This window comes from Oryzias latipes, chromosome 22 (assembly GCF_002234675.1).
Source record: "Oryzias latipes chromosome 22, ASM223467v1".
NCBI lineage: Eukaryota > Metazoa > Chordata > Actinopteri > Beloniformes > Adrianichthyidae > Oryzias > Oryzias latipes.
Genome location: NC_019880.2, coordinates 18,058,836 through 18,078,497, shown reverse-complemented (window position 1 = coordinate 18,078,497; position 19,662 = coordinate 18,058,836). Strand labels below are relative to the sequence as shown.

General features: G+C 40.3%; 1 protein-coding gene and 1 long non-coding RNA gene across 4 annotated transcripts in view; one reads left to right on the top strand and one right to left on the bottom strand.

Annotated features, from left to right (window-relative positions):
• Nucleotides 1-19,662, top strand: part of sntg2 (syntrophin gamma 2) — a 146,436-nt gene that overhangs the window by 78,429 nt on the left and 48,345 nt on the right. For both annotated transcript variants that reach the window (XM_023951838.1, XM_023951837.1), the window contains exon 9: nucleotides 853-977. In XM_023951838.1, coding sequence (XP_023807606.1) covers nucleotides 853-977 — 125 coding nt within the window. The remainder of the gene's footprint in view (nucleotides 1-852; nucleotides 978-19,662) is intronic.
• Nucleotides 14,890-16,134, bottom strand: LOC110017471. 2 transcript variants are annotated; one of them, XR_002872640.1, is made up of 4 exons: nucleotides 15,984-16,134; nucleotides 15,679-15,740; nucleotides 15,072-15,403; nucleotides 14,890-14,997 (listed from the first exon to the last, which is right to left on the bottom strand). It is a non-coding gene; the product is annotated as an uncharacterized LOC110017471 (long non-coding RNA). The 2 variants fall into 2 exon arrangements; XR_002872639.1 differs by having other exon boundaries at nucleotides 15,072-15,740.

Here is a 19,662-nt window from a genome sequence, read left to right as displayed (position 1 = left end):
ATGCGTGAAAAGTCCATTAGTCATACGTGGACATAAGTGGAACGGTTGTTGAAAGCTACAAATGTGCATCTTGTATAAATCACGCACAATTGCATACGATTTAAGAAATAATTGAGAACAAACTACGTAAAATACGTATAAACTGGATAATTGTCCACTGACCAAAATGTTTGAACAAATCAAAACAGCGAATGACGAATGCAAGAAACGCCTAAGAATTATGCATATCACACATGTAGCATGAAAGACCGTAATTACATATGTGGACAATGCACAAAATGGTGGCACGGTCTTGAGATACAACTGGTCCTGTCAACGATTGTCTATGGGTCTGCACAACCCAAAAAACCGCAGGACCCATACGGGTCAACCCCCTGAATGTCCTGCCCATTTTGGAAGAGTCTATAGTTTTGTAATATTTTTAGGCCAGAGTGGTGGCAACTATTGATTTAAGATCTGTAAAAAACCAAGACACTTGACCATATTCAATGTCCTTCTTCAATACAACTATGGTATAGTGCTTGCAGAAGCAGGATACTGAATAACTTGTTCATTTATGTTATATTCTTGCTGTTCTGAGGAAAAATAAAGAATTTTAGCTCAAATTTGATCAAAGTCTGTTTACAACAGATTATCTTCAAAAGTAAAAAAGATTCTTAACTGAAGGAGAAAAGAGAAAGAACATCTAAAGTTAGCAGTTAATAGAGGTCACCGCTTCTACCACGTAGCTTGTTCACCCAAACCTAGAGGCTGCTTTGTGAATGTGAGTGGTGCAAATGTGGCGTCCAAGCCACATGTTCAATGATCAAAAGGACTTAACCGCTCATTGCCTTGCTCATGTATTCCACACAGGCTCCATCACCTCCTTCGCCCTCAGCTAATGAACCAAAGTATGAGAAACGCTGGCTGGATGATGTCTGCATGCCCCTGTTGATGGCCAGAGTCTCCAGATACAAAGCTGGCACAGATAAATTAAGGTAAGGGTAATCCAGCATGATATAATTCACCTCTGAGGTCCACGGTTCATTGTGCACAGTTGTTGGCTTAGCAAGCTGCTTTGGTTTAAGTGGGAGGATGTTAATGCCAATATCTATGCACAGACATAAACGGCTTAAAAGGTCACTGCAGCTGTGAAGATGAAGCTCACGAGGTCTGAAAGCACTGCTGAAACTTAGAAAAGCTTTCTTTTTTGTTCATCCTTTTTGTATCGATTTTCACCTGAACTGTATTTTCACAGAAGTATTTTCATTTGGTATTTTCCCTCCATTGCCAAACACTGGATCAAAATAAACCCTGAGGCCTTTTGTTTGACATAATTTAGCATTTTTCAGCAATAAGTCACCGTTTGCATGGAGCTTGGTAATAAAACATCCCACGAAACCTTTAGTTCAAAGAAACAATCTCTCATTTCTTTGATTGAGTGTAAAATTTTGTATGTTTTTGCAATTTTTAACCTATAGAAAAACGCTTTGGGTTATGAAAGACACACACATTTGATTAAAGCTGACTAGGGAATTAGTTGTTCATTTATTTGTTTTTTTTACTGTTATTATATAACAGAACTAATTTTTGGTATATAGGTCTTTTCTCACTTAAGGCTCTTGATTTATGAAAACAGCAACATTTGGTATGTTTACATATTGAGGAAACGCTCTTCAGAACTCTGGATGGCCATTACAATGAAAGGATCAAAGATGCACATTTTAATCAGTTTTATTATTATTACTCAATCGGTAGCGTTCATCGTGTCTATAGTATTAAATAGCTTCTTAATTATTTTGTTACCAGACACGCAGTGTATTTGAAAACATACCTGACTTGTTTCGAAGGAGACGTTCTGTCTTCATTAGAATGGTCACCAGGTGGTCGGGCGTGACGTGCATAAACAACTGATTGTCAATGAGGCGGAGTCACCCTTCAAACTTTGACAGGTGACTCCACCTCCTGCTGTTCGCCCTCTGCTGGAGGATGTTGCTCCAAGTGTGTGAGAGCAGAAAGGCCCCCCTCATCTCGGTTCATAGTTGTTTTGGTTCGCTTTCTGATATCCACTGCATCCATAATCCATTTACTGTCTCTGTTTTCTGCCATGGCCTTTTCCCAGGCCATGCTATGATTTTCTCGCTTGCAGTGGTCTTTTATTGCTGATTTCATGTTTTCTTAAGATGACTGTTGTCTTGCTCTTGTTAGCCTGTTTGTTCTTTCCCTTTTACATTCCTTCTGGTGTTCTTTTTTTTTGTGATGAAATTTCGTCTTGTTTCTCCAATGTGGTTTTATTGCAGGTATGACATGGTATTTCATATATGATGTTAAATTTATTCTTTCTTGTGCTGTCTGACCCGGGTGCTGATGTTTTGTTTTTTTTTATAACAAAAGAATTAAGAAGTATATTATTGTTATTATTATTATTAATATTAACATCAGTTCTTTTAGCTCAGGTGCTATTACTTATGCCTAAAGTAGCTTGTATTGATGTTATTATTATTTTTTTAATCTTTGTCTATATGATACTAATATTAACCCAGAAATTGGGGGGCAATTGTGTGGGCCAAGCTGTGGGCAAAGTAAATTAACCTTAAATAAAAAATAAAGCAAAATCTCGAACATCAGCGGCCATGCAGTAATGCCCCACTGTACCTACCTTTTCTGGTTTCTTTTTTAATTTCATTTTCAACATTTTATTTTGTTTTTTGAAAATTACTTCTTTTTTTCTTTGAATTTCTCTTTTTTTACATTTGAGTTTATGAACTTTATATTTTGAAAGTAATGTCTTTTTAAATTGTTGTTTCAATTATTATTGTGAGCGTTACTATTTTTATGTATTTTATTATAATTGTAATATCTGTTTTGTTCTTTTAGTGATTTGCACTTCAGGGCCACCGTACAATAGCAAAAAGCAGCACAGATGTACAGAAACATCTCAAAGATGAGAGAAAACACAATATTAAAATGTGCAGACACTTGGATTTTGGCAGTTTACCAAGTCGTGTCAAAGTTCCTTAAAATTGACAAATAACAGAACAAAGAGACAGCTTTAAGGCAGTTTTTAATTACAGTGAGACAGCAGCAGATAACACTAGTAGAAACTCCCACAGTTTGCAGAAGTGTTGGAGGTGAACTGCACTTCTCCTGTGAGCCAGTGGGAAGAAGCTGCAGTGGACAAAGTTGGATGTTTTCCAAGCAGCTTCAAAATATGCAGGAAGTGGACTACAGGCTCCCAATTCTCAGTTGTTTCAATAAAAAAGATGCCCTAGAATTTAAATTAAAGTCAGATTTTTTTAAGGTTTACTAAGGTAAAGTGTCTTACTACCAATCTGTCAACAATCAGCTCCAAAATACATGGAAATACAAAGATTTATGAGAATTCTCGCAAGAAGCATTTTTATTTTGATTGCAAAGTATGTTTTTACAAAGGACATTTGTACGCCTGGAACGGAAGGTTATGTTTTTGCCTTTCTAGTCTGCCACATTTTAGTATTCCAGTTACCTCGATAAGGAAGTAAAGAATCCTAGTAAATATTTTAAAATGTTGGAAAGTTTTAGGACGAATAATTGCATTTTTTTAGGCAAAGATGCCAGCTTGGTAGAACAAATGTGTTTAATGTGTGTACATATCCACGCAGACTGATAATGAAGAATGTTATTTTCAAAATAGGATTACCAATGGGTGTAATTTTAGTTTGAAAGACATTTGTACATGGAGTGAATTGGAAGTTGGATTTTTTTTTGCAACTTTTCTCCTGTAATTATTTAAAGATTTGAACATGTACAGCTGCTCTATTTTGTTTAAGCAGCAATAATTAAAAATAGTTTCTTTGACTCTTTGCACAGTCAAATGTTTACTTACTTTACTTGCTAAGGACATTTTCAAGTAAATGTATTGAGTTTGGAGCACAAAATCAAAACTGAAGGTCTTTCAGAGAAAAAAGCCTCAAGGCAGAGAGCACATATCAATTTCAGAGTTTACTTTCCAAAATATGGCTGATGTATGTGTATTGAATGCACACAAACAGCATTATTGGTAAAAGGTGAAGGGCTGAGTCTGACAGCATCTCTCTCTGCCAGTAGAAATGTATGAGCTGCAAGCTCTAAAAAAAACCTTATATCTCAAAATGTTCTTGATCTACACTAAATTACCAAAAGCATTCACTCAGGTACCTTGACTCGCATATGAACTGTAGTGCCATCCCATTCCTAACTCATAGAGTTCAATATGATGTTGCTCCACCTTTTGCAGCTATTACAGCTTCAACTCTTCTAGGAAGGCTCTCCATAAGGTTGAAGAGTATATATTGGAATTCGATCTAATTCATCCCAACACTGTTCTATTGGGTTCAGGTCAGGACTCTGTGCAGGCCAGTCAAGTTCATTCAAACCCGACTGTCATCCATGACTTTATGGACCTTGCTTTGTGCACTGGTGCACAGTAATGTTGGAAGAGGAAAACTGTTCCCACAAGGTTGGGAGCATGGAATTGTCCAAAATGTTTTGGTATCCTGAAGCATTCAGAGTTCCTTTAACTTGAACTAAAGGGCCAAGACCAAGTCCTGAAAAACAACCCCACACCAATCCCTCCTCCGCCAAATTTCACACTCTCCACAATCCAGTCCGAAACCAGGGCTCCAGACTGCGAGCAATTGGTCGCATTTTGCGACCAAAATTTGAGAGTGTGCGACTGAATTTTACATCCAGTCGCACATGTGCGACCAGTAAATTTGCCTCCCCCACCCTTCGTATTTTTTTATACATCAAACGTAGAAGGGGCACGTCAATGATCAATGAAATAATCAATGAGACGCAAGCCACAGGGACGCAGGCAGACACACACACTCGCGCACATACTCATGAAACGCGAGCACTCTCGCGTGATACCTGTCTGTGAGGCGGCCACTGCGTGTGAGAAGAATAGGGAAAGCCACTGTGAGTGGCTAAAATGTGTGTAGGGGGCGGGGCCTAGAGATAATCGAGTGCGCGTAAATGACGGGGTTTGAAAGCAGGAAACCTGACAGCCCCCTCCCTCCCCGGACCACATTAAGGAGTTCCTTACTTTCCTTTTGAACGTATTTATTCGCTCGTAATTTTCTACCTACATGCAGTCCGTGCTGAACTTTTCTCTGGGCCGCACAGAACCGGAGGAAGGTTTAGGTTTTGGTTACGGCGGCGCATCAAACGGGTTACGGCAGCACACCGCTCCCGTCCCGCGGGAGTCGGGTCAGCTGAGGAGAATAAATGTCCCACACCTACATGCGTGACGGCTAACGGGGCTTGAACTTTAAACACGTGCGAGCAAAAACAACATTAGTTTTAGACACACTGAAAATACGTGGGGAAAATGCAACGATAGACGTGTTTGAGATGAACCAGCACCTCGCCTGGATCGTTGGGGAGACCGGGCGGGGGGGGGGGGGGGGGGGGGGCTGTGAGATGAAAGCGAATCTGCAGCAAGACTGAAAGAGAACAGGAAATTGGAGTTGTCCTTAACATTCAATTTAGTTTTAATATTCTTCTCCCCCTTAGTATGATCTGTGTTATTATATATTTTATGATTATTTTAATGTTTTGTGATGCATGTAGCCTTTTTTATTGAATTGGTATTTTAAATTATTTTAATTAATCACTCCACTACAAAAACCATCAGGACACATGTCCCATAATGCATTGTTTTGTAGTCTTTAGTTTCCAGCTGTGTCCGGGTAGGTTTGCCCCTTGCTCCCACCCCTTTCTCGCGATATTTTTGTGATGATTGACAGTTGATGTTGGAGCAAAAACAAAAATATACGTCACACACCAGGTGATCTGCGCAGCGTTGAGTTCACCTGGGTGATCTCAAACACGCTTATTGTGCATCTTGGCTGCACCTATTTAGTGTCACAAAGATAAATTTCCATCCGTTTTCTTTACTTATTTGTACTGTCATGACAGCGATGGTGCTGTCAGTTTACCTTCTTGTTGCATCTTCAAAAGTGCAGAATAAAATGTGACACTGAATTTGAAACAGCACATTGTAATTTCTGCATCTATTATTAAAGTATTTATTAGTAATACAGTGGAAATTAGTAGATTTGGTTAGAATGTTGATTTACGGTATGCGCCCCTAAATTTTCTGGTTGCGCCCCTAAAATTTTCAGTTAAGGGCCACAGTGCCCCTAGTGAAAAAAGTTAGTCTGGAGCCCTGGAAACGTAAGTTCTCTTGGCAACCTCATACCCAGAACTTGTCCATCAGATCAGTGTTTTTCAACCAGTGTGCTGCGGCTCACTAGTGAGCCGTGGGAGACGGTCAGGTGTGCATTGGGAAATTATCCATTTTCACTGATCTAAAACATTTTCCATCTCCAGGATATCTCTGTGTTTATCCAAACAGGCCCTGATAAAACACTGAGTAGTTAGGAATATGAAAGATCATAAAATACTTTCTTCTTTCTGTTTAATTGATTCTATTAAAGACACTTTGATAAGAATGACGGTACCGCGATTTAGCTGCAGCTTCAGCTCTGTTTTCTGAAAAGTCCCGCCCCTTTAACTGTGTCCACTAATCTTTCTTGGAGGCTTATTCATCCATCATCAGTCTGACCAATCAGAAGTGGTTAAAGTCTTCACTTCCTTGTTCCGATTTAGCTCATAAAGTCTCTCAATTCCAACAAAAATACCAGCTAAAGCTCATCTTTAGCGGTGTGGCTTTCCACAGAATCCGGTTTCAGACCGTGGAAAAAGTGGACAAAACAATGAAGCTCAGAGACGCGAGTCTGTCTGCGTTCGGCGGCTGTTTGCACTACATTTCCCATGATGCATAGGGTTAAAAGTGCTCATTGTAAAATGAGTCTTCCCTGTTAAACGTCTTGAAGCCGCAACGAACACACATCAAACTGTTTTTAAATTGAAACAATTTAATCATCTAAAAAGAAATAAAACATTAAGACTTCATCTTGTCAATTTCCATGAGGGAACCTCCCAAATGGATAAATAAAGTTGTCTATTTGATTAAGACAAAACAAAAACTAACTAGAAGGAGCTGCATTTCCAGAAGAAAATGCAGGGTTGAATGCTGTACTGCTGAATGAAAGCTGAATTAGCTGAAGAAATGGCTTAACTGTACTGGGAAAACCTTGAAAAGTTAAATGTGCAAAAGTCCTAGCAGGAATAAGATGAAAAAGTTGAACATTGTAATAGTAAATGGCTGAAATAGGTCAAAGTTTGTAGAAGGAGTTAAGCATTAAAGCTGAAATTGTTGAAAAAATCGCTGAAGTGTTGAAAATTTGAAAAAGTTGCTAAAATGGCTAAAAGTACTAGCATTGGAATCAGCATCATCAACTGACTCCAAAAAACACGTTGTTTGAGAGTATTATATTGGTAAAAGCTACATGTTCTAAGTTGATAAAAAATCCACTCTTTTCAAAATGGCGGCTTTTCTATTGATTTTATCTCCATAGCAACCATTTTATGTTTGGGTCGCCTGGAGATGAGGAACAAATCAACGTCGGTTTCAGATGAATCGGAAAAAGTAAATTTTTGGACGTCCTTAGCAACGAGCTTTGTTTGCTAACCACTCCCACATTCCTTATATGTCCAGATCCAGTGAATTTCAATATGTTCAGTTCCAGCCATGGATGAAGTTTATTGCAATATTTGCTTCAGATTTTGTCAAAAAATGCCCACCAAACAGTAGGTTGTGTTGCCATCCCATAATAATTTCAAAACGTATGTTGAAGTCCAAAGCCTTGTGAGCATTTCAATGTTTGAACGGTGCCTCTAGCTGAAAGCATGTTAAAGTTATAATGCTTGAAAGCAACAAAGGTTTTCAAGGATTCTCCATGTATTTACATGAAGCAAAAATCTTGGAAAATCCTGGAAAATCTTTGAATATCTTGAAAAGTTCAAAGATTTGAAAGACTAAAAGTCGTAGCTGAAAGGAATAAGCTGAAAAGGTTGAACATTGTAATAGTAGAAGGATTAAAATACGTGAAAGTTTGAAGAAGTTTAAAATTGCCTCACATTTTGGCACAAAATGGCCGCCAAACTGTAGGTGGTGTTGCCATCCCATAATAATTTTGAACCTTATGTTGAAGTCCAAAACCTTGTGAACATTTCAATATTTGAACGGTGTTTCTAGCCAAAAGAATGTTAAAGTTACAATTTTTTAAAGAAGCAAAGGTGTGGCCAATGGAGCAAAAACATTGGAAAATCTGGGAATCTCCGGGAATATCTGGAAAAGTTCAAAGATTTGAAGGACCAAAAGTCATAGCTGAAAGGAATAAGATGAAAGGGTTGAACATTGTAATAGTAGAATGGTAAAAATAGGTGAAAGTTTGAAGAAGTTTAAAATTGCCTCACATTTTGGCACAAAATGGCCGCCAAACTGTAGGTGGTGTTGCCATCCCATAATAATTTTGAGCCTTATGTTGAAGTCCAAAACCTTGTGAACATTTCAATATTTGAACGGTGTCTCTAGCCAAAAGAATGTTAAAGTTACAATTGTTTAAAGAAGCAAAGGTGTGGCCAATGGAGCAAAAAGATTGGAAAATCCAGGAATATCCGGGAATAAATGGAAAAGTTCAGGGATTTGAAGGACCAAAATGTCATAGCTAGAATAAGATGAAAGACCTGAACATTTTCATAGTGGAACGGTTAAAATAGGTGAAAAATTGTAGAAGGACTTTAACTGTGAACTTCTGAACGAAAAATTCTCCATGTATTTCAATGGAGCAAAAATTCCCGGAAAACCTGGAATATCTTAAAAAGTAAAAGGATTTGAAAAACCAAAAGTCATAGCAGAAATAAGATGAAAGAGATGAACATTTTAAAAGTTGAACGGTAAAAATCGGTTAAAAATTGTAGAAGGAGTTAAGTGCCGAAAAACGGCGGAAGATAGCATAAGAGGAAAACAAATGTAACACTAGAAGGAGCTGCATTTCCAGAAGAAAATGCAGGGTTGAATGCTATAATGCTGAATGAAAGCTGAATTTGCTGAAGAAATGGCTGAACAGAGCTGAAAGAGCTCAACATTTTAAAAGTAGAATAGTTAAAGTAGGTAAAAAACTGTGAAAGAAGTTAAAAAAAAGATTTCCTATGTATTTTAATGAAGCAAAAATCCTGGGAAATCCCGGAATATCTTTAAAAGTTAAAAGATTTTAAAAAAAATCATAGCAGGAAAAAGTTGAAAAATTTGAACATTGTAATAGTAGAATGGCTAAAATAGGTCAAAAAATGTAGAAGGAGTTAAGCATGAAAGCTTAAGTTGATACAAAAATGACTGGACTGTTGAAAATTTGAAGATGTTGCTAAAATGGTTAAAAGTGCTAGCATTGGAATCAGCATCATCAACTGACTCAAAAAAACACTTTGTTTGAGAGTATCATATTGTTAAAAGCTACATGTTCTAAGTTGACAGAAAATCCACTTTTTCCAAAATGGCGGCTTTCCTATTGATTTTATCTCCATAGCAACCATTTTATGTTTCGGTCGCCTGGGGATGACGAACAAATCGACGTCAGTTTCAGACAAATCGGAAAAAGTAAACTTTTGGACGTCCTTAGCAACGAGCTTTGTTTGCTAACCACGCCCACATTCCTTATATGTCCAGATCCAGTGAATTTTAATACGTTCAGTTCCAGCCATGGATGAAGTTTATTGCAACATTTGCTTCAGATTTTGTCAAAAAATGCCCACCAAACAGTAGGTTGTGTTGCCATCCCATAATAATTTTTAAACCTTATGTTGAAGTCCAAAGCCTTGTGAGCATTTCAATGTTTGAACGGTGCCTCTAGCTGAAAGCTTGTTAAAGTTATAATGCTTGAAAGCAACAAAGGTTTTCAAGGATTCTCCATGTATTTAAATGAAGCAAAAATCTTGGAAAATCCTGGAAAATCTTGGAATATCTTGAAAAGTTCAAAGATTTGAAAGACTAAAAGTCGTAGCTGAAAGGAATAAGCTGAAAGGGTTGAACATTGTAATAGTAGAAGGATTAAGATACGTGAAAGTTTGAAGAAGTTTAAAATTGCCTCACATTTTGGCACAAAATGGCCGCCAAACTGTAGGTGGTGTTGCCATCCCATAATAATTTTTAAACCTTATGTTGAAGTCCAAAACCTTGTGAACATTTCAATATTTGAACGGTGTCTCTAGCCAAAAGAATGTTAAAGTTACAATTGTTTAAAGAAGCAAAGGTGTGGCCAATGGAGCAAAAACATTGGAAAATCTGGGAATATCCGGGAATATCTGGAAAAGTTCAAGGATTTGAAGGACCAAAAGTCATAGCTGAAAGGAATAAGCTGAAAGGGTTGAACATTGTAATAGTAGAATGGTAAAAATAGGTGAAAGTTTGAAGAAGTTTAAAATTGCCTCACATTTTGGCACAAAATGGGCGCCAAACTGTAGGTGGTGTTGCCATCCCATAATAATTTTGAACCTTATGTTGAAGTCCAAAACCTTGTGAACATTTCAATATTTGAACGGTGTCTCTAGCCAAAAGAATGTTAAAGTTACAATTGTTTAAAGAAGCAAAGGTGTGGCCAATGGAGCAAAAAGATTGGAAAATCTGGGAATATCCGGGAATATCTGGAAAAGTTCAGGGATTTGAAGGACCAAAATGTCATAGCTTGAATAACATGAAAAAGCTGAACATTTTCATAGTCGAATGGTTAAAATAGGTAAAAAAATTGTAGAAGGAGTTTAACTGTGAACTTCTGAACGAAAAATTCTCCATGTATTTCAATGGAGCAAAAATTCCCGGAAAACCTGGAATATCTTAAAAAGTAAAAGGATTTGAAAAACCAAAAGTCATAGCAGAAATAAGATGAAAGAGATGAACATTTTAAAAGTAGAATGGTTAAAATAGGTTAAAAATTGTAGAAGTAGTTAAACGCCAAAAAACGGCGGAAGATACTATAATAATAATAATAATAAATAAAGAGAAACAGGAAAACAAAGGGTTGAATGCTTTACAGCATTCAACCAATAAAACTTCAACATGTTCACTTTTTGTGTAGCTACAGAAAACATAAATGCAATTTTAGTTTTTTGTGTAAATTTTATCAAACATATTGTGATCATATAATTGTTCAAAAAATTATAGTTGCCTTTGCACTAAAATTGAAATAAATACGAAAAAAAAATTCACTATTTACAAAAGAATATATTTGTTTTTTTTGTCAGGTTACATAAAATTCGATGTCAATAAACTGAGGGGAAAAACAACTGCAGGGTCAAATTTCAGATAATTTAGTTGAAAATCATTACTTTAAACTAACTTAACTTTTATTACAACTTTTAGAAAAACAGCTGCAGCTTCCAGCTTTTTCTGCCTCAATTATCACAAAAATGCATCTGAGATTTTGGAGGGACAATACATCAATACAGACTGAGTTTCTCCTTTTCTTCCATTTTTGGATGCTGGTGTGCCGCGGGATTTTTTTCAAGGATAAAGTGTGCCTTGGCTCAAAACAGGTTGAAAAACACTGCATCAGATTGCCAGATGGAAAAGCGGTGTCATGGTGGAGGGTGGCTCGAGAGCCGGTTGGACCCAGACGCAGAGGCGGAGGCATGAGGATCAGAGTCTAGAGGGTTTAATGAACAAACAAAAGGCGCTGCAGAGCAGGATGACGACAACAACAAAACAAAACTCACTGTGGCGTGGAACAAGAAACGAGGAACATGGCATGACAAGGACAACCAGGACAGGAATAATGGACCAACACAGGAGGAGGGCAGAGACAAGACTTAAATACAGACAGGGCAGACAAGACACAGGTGGACACGATCAGGGCTGATGGGGACCAAAGGAAGTAAAACTCAAGAAAACAGACAAGACAGGAGACTTTCAAAATAAAACAGGAAACAGAAACAAGACAGAACAAGGATCAAAAACAAGACAACAACTTCAAATCATGACAGTACCCCCCCCTCAAGGAACCGCTCCGAGGTTCCAAAAGTCACATGAGGGGGGGGGGCCCGGAGGACAAACCTCGACGGGCATAAGAGTCAGAGGACGGCCGGGGGGCCGAGCGGTCCGGCGAGGCAGGTCCGGAGGACGGCCGGGGGGCCGAGCGGTCCGGCGAGGCAGGTCCGGAGGACGGCCGGGGGGCCGAGCGGTCCGGCGAGGCAGGTCCGGAGGACGGCCGGGGGGCCGAGCAGTCCGGCGAGGCAGGTCCGGAGGACGGCCGGGGGGCCGAGCGGTCCGGCGAGGCAGGTCCGGAGGACGGCCGGGGGGCCGAGCGGTCCGGCGAGGCAGGTCCGGAGGACGGCCGGGGGGCCGAGCGGTCCGGCGAGGCAGGTCAGGCATGGAGTCAGGCATGGAGTCAGGCATGGAGTCAGGCATGGAGTCAGGCATGGAGTCTGGCATGGAGTCTGGCATGGAGTCTGGCATGGAGTCTGGCATGGAGTCTGGCATGGAGTCTGGCATGGAGTCTGGCGGGTCGGGCCAGCAGTCAGGCTCTGGCGGGTCGGGCCAGCAGTCAGGCTCTGGCGGGTCGGGCCAGCAGTCAGGCTCTGGCGGGTCGGGCCAGCAGTCAGGCTCTGGCGGGTCGGGCCAGCAGTCAGGCTCTGGCGGGTCGGGCGTGGAGCCGAGCTCTGGCGGGTCAGGCGTGGAGCCGAGCTCTGGCGGGTCAGGCGTGGAGCCGAGCTCTGGCGGGTCAGGCGTGGAGCCGAGCTCTGGCGGGTCAGGCGTGGAGCCGAGCTCTGGCGGGTCAGGCGTGGCCTTGGCAGCGGGGGTCGGTCGGGATTCAGGCGGAACCCCCCTGGGCGCCGGGACGGGTCGGGGTGCAGGCGGCACCCCCCTGGGAGCCGGGACGGGTCGGGGTGCAGGCGGCACCCCCCTGGGAGCCGGGACGGGTCGGGGTGCGTCCGGGACCACCACTGAACGTGATTGTGGTGCATCCGGGACCACCACCGGGACATGACGGGGATGAGGTGCGTGCCGGACCACCTCTGGAACAGGAAGGGGACGGCGGGGACGACGGCGACGACGACCCCCCCTCATGGCGAGACGGCTCCCTCTCCAGTCAAGACGGCTCCCTTCCATAGCATACGATGAGAACTGGGCCTGGTCGAAGACCCAAAATGTCCTGGTCTGCTCTGCTGCCAGGCAGTAGGCCTCTAAAAGCCGCATGTCCCGCTCTGCTGGGTCCAGGAAATAGGGTTGGTCCATTCTGTCACCGGATGGAGGCTCGAGAGCTGTGGCGTGGAACAAGAAACGAGGAACATGGCATGACAAGGACAACCAGGACAGGAATAATGGACCAACACAGGAGGAGGGCAGAGACAAGACTTAAATACAGACAGGGCAGACAAGACACAGGTGGACACGATCAGGGCTGATGGGGACCAAAGGAAGTAAAACTCAAGAAAACAGACAAGACAGGAGACTTTCAAAATAAAACAGGAAACAGAAACAAGACAGAACAAGGACCAAAAACAAGACAACAACTTCAAATCATGACAAGCGGGATTCATCATTCCAGAGAAGGCATCTCCACTGCTCTAGAATCTGGTGGCAGTGTGCTTTCCACCACTGCATCCAACGCCTTGCATTGCACTTGGTTATGTGTGGCTTTGTGCTTCAGGAGGCAACAAATCCTGCACTGCTTGAATAAATTGCACAGCTCTTGTCTCAGCAGCAGCTTCCCATTGATTATGAACATTCAGCAGAGCACTCACATCTTCATCACAGCAACTTAGGGCCGGGTTAGACTGAAGAGTTGTGTCTCTCTGCTTTGATCTGTTAACTCTCTGACATTGGACTTTTAATCTGAAGGTGTCTTGAATACTGTCCGGGGTGGTGTTCTCAGCCTCAGCAAGTAGTTGTTCATACTGTTCAGTTATGAGTCTTTCACCAACTGTTTTAGCGAAGGGGTCTCTGCTGAGGGTATCCGCTACAACATTCTTTGTCCCTGGGATGTGTTTCAAATCAAATGTGTAAGGAGCTAGCTTAGACACCCAGCTTTGCTCACAGGCATCTAATTTAGGCTTAGTCATTATATAGGTAAGAGGATTGTTGTCAGTCCATACTGTAAATGAATGGCCTCTTAACCAATGACTGAATTTCTCGCACACACTCCATTTCAGGGCTAGGAATTCGAGCCGATGGGCTGGATATTTCTTTTGAGAGGTGCTCAAAGTCTTGCTTGCAAAAGCAATGGGCCAGGCCTTTGTTTCGCCAGCGTGAACCTGTGATAACACAGCACCAAGCCCATCTAACGAAGCATCAATGGACAAAATCAGAGGCTGAGTGAAATCTGGATGCGAAAGAACGACACAGTTTAAAAGACTGTCTTTGAGTTTAGAAAGCGACACTTCACACTCATCTGTCCAATCGGAGGGCTTGAGTTTTCTGTATGAGCCTTGGTTGCTGTTTAACTTGACTCTACCACGCCTCTTTTGGCCAGACGTAAGAGAAAACAGTGGCTTAGCTAGACTGGAACAGTTTGGGATGAAATGCTGATAATACAACACCATGCCCAGAAAGGACTTAATTCGCTTTGCAGATGGAGTGCAACCATCATCTTACATCAGATATGTCTTTGTCATTTTTGTTATTGCATCCACTTTTGTTGGGTCTACAGCAACTCCGTTCTTATCAATTATGTGGCCCAGGAATTTAACCGATGACCTCATTAAGTGACACTTTTTGGGATTTAATTTCAGGTTATGGAGCCTAAGCCGTTGAAAAACCACCTCAAGCCTCATCAAAGCCTCTTGTTCTGTTGCTGCAAACACTAACAAATCATTAAGGTAACAAAGAAGGCTGCTGAAGTTTAGATCTCCAAAAATACTGAGCATCATTCGCATGAATGAGGCCGGACTGTTGCATAATCCTTGTGGCATTCGATTATATTCGTAAAGTCCCATGGGAGTTGTGAATGCGGTGTACTTTTTGTTTGTTTTTTTTTTTTATAAAATCCAGAGGTCAAGTCCATTGTGCTAAAATAGGCATTTCCGCCTAGAGCAGCTAAGCAGTCTGACTGATGCGGGAGTGGGTGTGCATCTTTGAAAGTCTTGGCATTCAGCCACCTGAAATCAGTGCAGAGTCTAAGACTACCATCCTTTTTCCATACTAGGACAAGCGGGGAAGCATATTCACTCACCGATTTCCTTATGATGTCTTGCTCCTCCATTTCAGACAACACTTGTCGTAATTTCTGGTAGTGGGCAGGTGATACTCGCCGGTAGGGCATTCGGACCGGTCTTTCGTCTGTAAGCCTGATACGATGCACAAAACCTTTTGCCTCACCGCAATCTAGTGGATGTTTAGAAAAAATGTCATTGTACTGTTCCAGTAGAGCAACTAGCTTTCCCTTACCACCAATGTAGCCGGGCGCACTCTCGGCGAGTGCAGCATCAGCTAAAATCTTCTGCGTTGTGTTTTCTATGAATAAAGAGTCTCACACAGGGATTGCCATCCATTTAAGGGGATTTACTGTGTGAAAACAAAAATACAGCACATAAACGTCGCGTCGGGTCTCACTCTTCCACACACACCTCCTCTCGGCAGTCCTCACAGAGACTCCACATATTACAAAAGTACATATATAGCACACTTCCGCTCATTGAATGGCATTTTTGTATCATTTCAAATTACAAAACATCAATACAAATAACACTGTGTTAAAATATACCCCAAACAAATATAAATCAATTAATAAAAAGCAAAAGGTAATGAAATATATCTGATGAAAATAAATGCTCACATACCTGTGTGAAAACAAAAATACAGCACATAAACGTCGCGTCGGGTCTCACTCTTCCACACACACCTGAGGAAGGGGGAGAAAACCCCCAGAGTCACATGTGAGACCATACATGCTAGCTCAAGTCCCGTCAAGGCTAGCATACCTCCGAGTGCTGCATTTGCCCATAACAATATATTTCACACGATAAACAAAAATAGAAATGATGTGAGGAAAGTTTTATCTTGTTAACAATATTTTTTATTTTTTTTTAACTTTAACTAAACTCCACTTTTACCCAAACTGGTTAGAGCAAAATCTGTTGCTTACCTCCTCTCGGCAGTCCTCACAGAGACTGAGGGGGATGCCGCGAAAAGACAGGAAGTAGCAGCGAACCACCAAAATAAAAGTCTCCGCTTAAAACATTCCCATAAAAACAACAAAATAAAGACAACAAAAGCGATTTTGGTGAAATTAACACAAAACAAATTACATGGGCTACACTTGGATGCAGCTGCTCAGCCATGGAAACCCATTCCATGAAACTCTCTGCATACTGTACTTGGGCTAATCTGAAGGTCACATGAAGATTTGGAGCTCTGTAGCAATTGACTGTGCAGAAAGTCAGTAACCTCTCTGCACTATGCGCTTCAACATCCACTGACCTCTCTCCATCAGTTTACATTACCTACCACTTGCTGGCTGAGTTGCTGTTATTGCTGTTATTCCCAAACTCTTCATAGAGCTGACAGTTGACTATGGAATATTTAGGAGCGAGGAAATTTCGGGACTGGATTTATTGCACAGTGTGACAGTTCCATGCTGGAATTCACTGAGATCCCGAGTGCGGCCCATTTTTTCACAAATGGTTGTAAAAACAGTCTCTATGCCTGAAAGCTTGATTTATTTATTTTTTTATACACTTGTGGCCAGACCAAGTGATTAGAACTTGTGATTCCGATCATTTGGATGAGTGAGTGAATGCAATAATATTGGTAATATAGTGTATTTCTGATTTGTTTTGTTTTTTTAGATTTTCGGGGAAAAGGGAAACTTTTGACATTCATTTGGTTCATTTTGAGGCCCTTTTCCTTCAAAAATGTTGTTTATTTTGTTCTTATTAAGTGTTCAAGATCTGAGAGAACAGTCTGTTTTTATTTGAATATTGAATCTAAAAGCAAAACCCCTGTTAACAGTTTAATGTTGTATAAATGGAAAATGTGTAAATAAGGTTAATACATGTAGGGTAATCAAATGCCTCAGCAAAAACCAAATACCTACAGACAGTTTTTTTTATGCACAGTATGTGGTTTAGAATTTATTTGTCACATGATATTGCTATGGCAACCAGTAATATGATTATGTAGGTGTGTGAAATTTGAGCATTCCTTTTATTTGCTTGTCAAAACAGGACTTTTGACCGACCGACCTGCTAGCTGCCTTTTTCTGCAAATTGTCGTCCTGTCAATGCCAGTGCATGCTACTGTGTGTGTGGGTGTGTGTGTGTGCACTGATTCCTGTGGAATTTGATCCAAGCTCATTTCAAGTTGAACAAACTAAGCAGAGCAGAACAACGATGAGCTTGAGAACTGATCCCTTCACTCTGGACACATTTAGATCTGTATTGAGTGAAGTGTTATGTACAGGATGCCATGCTGTGTAGCAGACAGCGGATGAACTCCGGTTCATAAATCTAATCTTATTTTACCAACCAGAACATTCTCCTCCATCCTTCTTCACAAACAGGTCAAAACATTTTCTCAAAATAACTAAAACTTTAAATAAGAAAGTGCGTCTATTCATTTCAATCCTCAGAATACAGTCAACTCTCCTTTTTTTAAATATATATTCTCTGATTGAAAAACTTTTTTTAGCACGATAGTTGTAAATGACATGCATTAGAATCCAGTTTTTTATTTTTGTTTTCTAAACTTTAATTTAAAACATAAAACTAGTGATAAAATCTGAAACATTTTGGAACACAGTTTTGCAAGGTTACAAACTGACACTAAAAATTGCCTGAAAAAAATTCAACAATTACTTAAAAGGAAAACTGACTTGTAGATTTGATGAAATCATATCGATTCCAATATCAGTGAATTGCATTTATTTGTATCTTATTTAACCCAGCCCTAAAAAAAAACGTGTGGAAACTAAACGGCATGAGCAAAAGTTATGCTTAAAGTTATGCTTAACTAATTCACCAAAACCTCTTTTTATAAAATTGGACAAACATGCAAATCCTACTTTGGATGAATATGTAAATCCAGGCATTTTTGGCTTAATGTGAAAAAAATTGAATGTCATATAATAGCTTTCTGAAATCCATAATCCTATTTAAACAATTAAAAAAAAAAAAAAGAAAACAATTCAAACATGCATTTGTTCTGTTTTTTGTGGACGTTTTAAAATAATTGAAATAGTTTAAATTCTAAATACAATGGAAGTAGATAGGGGGTCCAGGGATTTTTTACTTTACTGTTTTTGAAATGTATCTCCTCCTATAATTCTTGACCTAAAGACACCATTTGAACTTTTAAATGTAATAGGAGGATTGGCCTATACAGGTATTACTTTTAAATGGGATATTTCAAATAGTTTTTGCTCTTTGAAGTTAGGCAATTGTTGACCCCTCATTGGATTTTAACATTAGTGGAATGTTCTCAGACCCAGACTGAGTGACATCATCGCTAAAGTGGAGATGTAGGATTTTTTAAGACAAAACTCCAAACAAACTGCTGTAGCTCAACCACCATTTGTCACAGTGACACGATTTTCTTTGGCATGTACGAAACACTTATAGCTATAAAAACCTCTGTAAACTTTACACAAACAGCTATAGTAATTAATTCAACCTTTTCCTTTTCAATAAACTTCAGCTTATACAGCTAAAATTTATGCACTTAAGCAATTAAAGGCATCCACTTTCAGCAATTACGCAATCAAACACATTTCCGCAGGGAAAATCAACTTTTCTAGGTATGATAGGCCTTTTTTAGCCAGAAATTTTAAATTTTGATAAGCAAAGCAGTTGAAGTTTTATGTTCTTTCTCTGAATGATGTAGCAGACAAATCACGCCAGCACACTTGTCCTCACCGGAGACGTGTCTGATTATGTTTCATGCTAAACTTCTTGCCTTTCCACAGAACAATCTCAGAAGCCCCATAGACCAACTGTTTGAGAGACAGTTCAACAGTTCAATTGACTCTTCAGTAAATTGGTTACAAAATCAATTTTGCTCCATGGATGAAAAGAAGACTAAAAAGTGTTATTTTATGCAAATAGAAATTTGGTTTATATGTAGAGCTTTATTTGGCTTTATACCATGGTCCGGTTGAATACTCGATTCTGATTGGCTGCTGGGTATGCGTTAAAACCTGATAACCGCACGGTGAAAAAAGAAGTTCCGGTCGGCTAGCTTAAATGATTTGTATCACTGCGCCGGCTTCTGTAAAACAACCTTTTGCTTCATCATCGGGGCAAAAACAAGCGGTAAGCGATTAACTTTCCCTCTGAATTGATGCTTTATTCAACCCATCGGGACGATCAGCATATATATATCGCCGAATCTTAACTGCAGCGGTGGTGCTGCGCGACGCGGACTATATGTTACGTGATGCGGCGCATCGCGCCGCATCACGTAACATATAGTACGCTGTTTATGACAAAAGTGATACAAATCGAAAAAAAAAACAAGAATTAAGGACTAAAACCTGGTTAATATGTATTGCTTTTGTAAGTGACCATGGTATAAGCGGGTTAATGGCCTTCGAAGTGTGCGGTTACTACTTTTTAACGCACTTCGCGGAAGCAATCGTCCTCCGCTTCGCGTCGGACGGTTCAGGCTTCCACGGCGTGCGTTAAAAAGTAGTAACCGCACACTTCGTCGGCCATTAACCCTTACATAGCATGCAATCATATCCTAGATTCTGTCCAGTTATTATTTACTTGAGGAACTGTGATGTCAAAACAAAGCATGGACGTATTTATTGACTATGACAGGAAAAA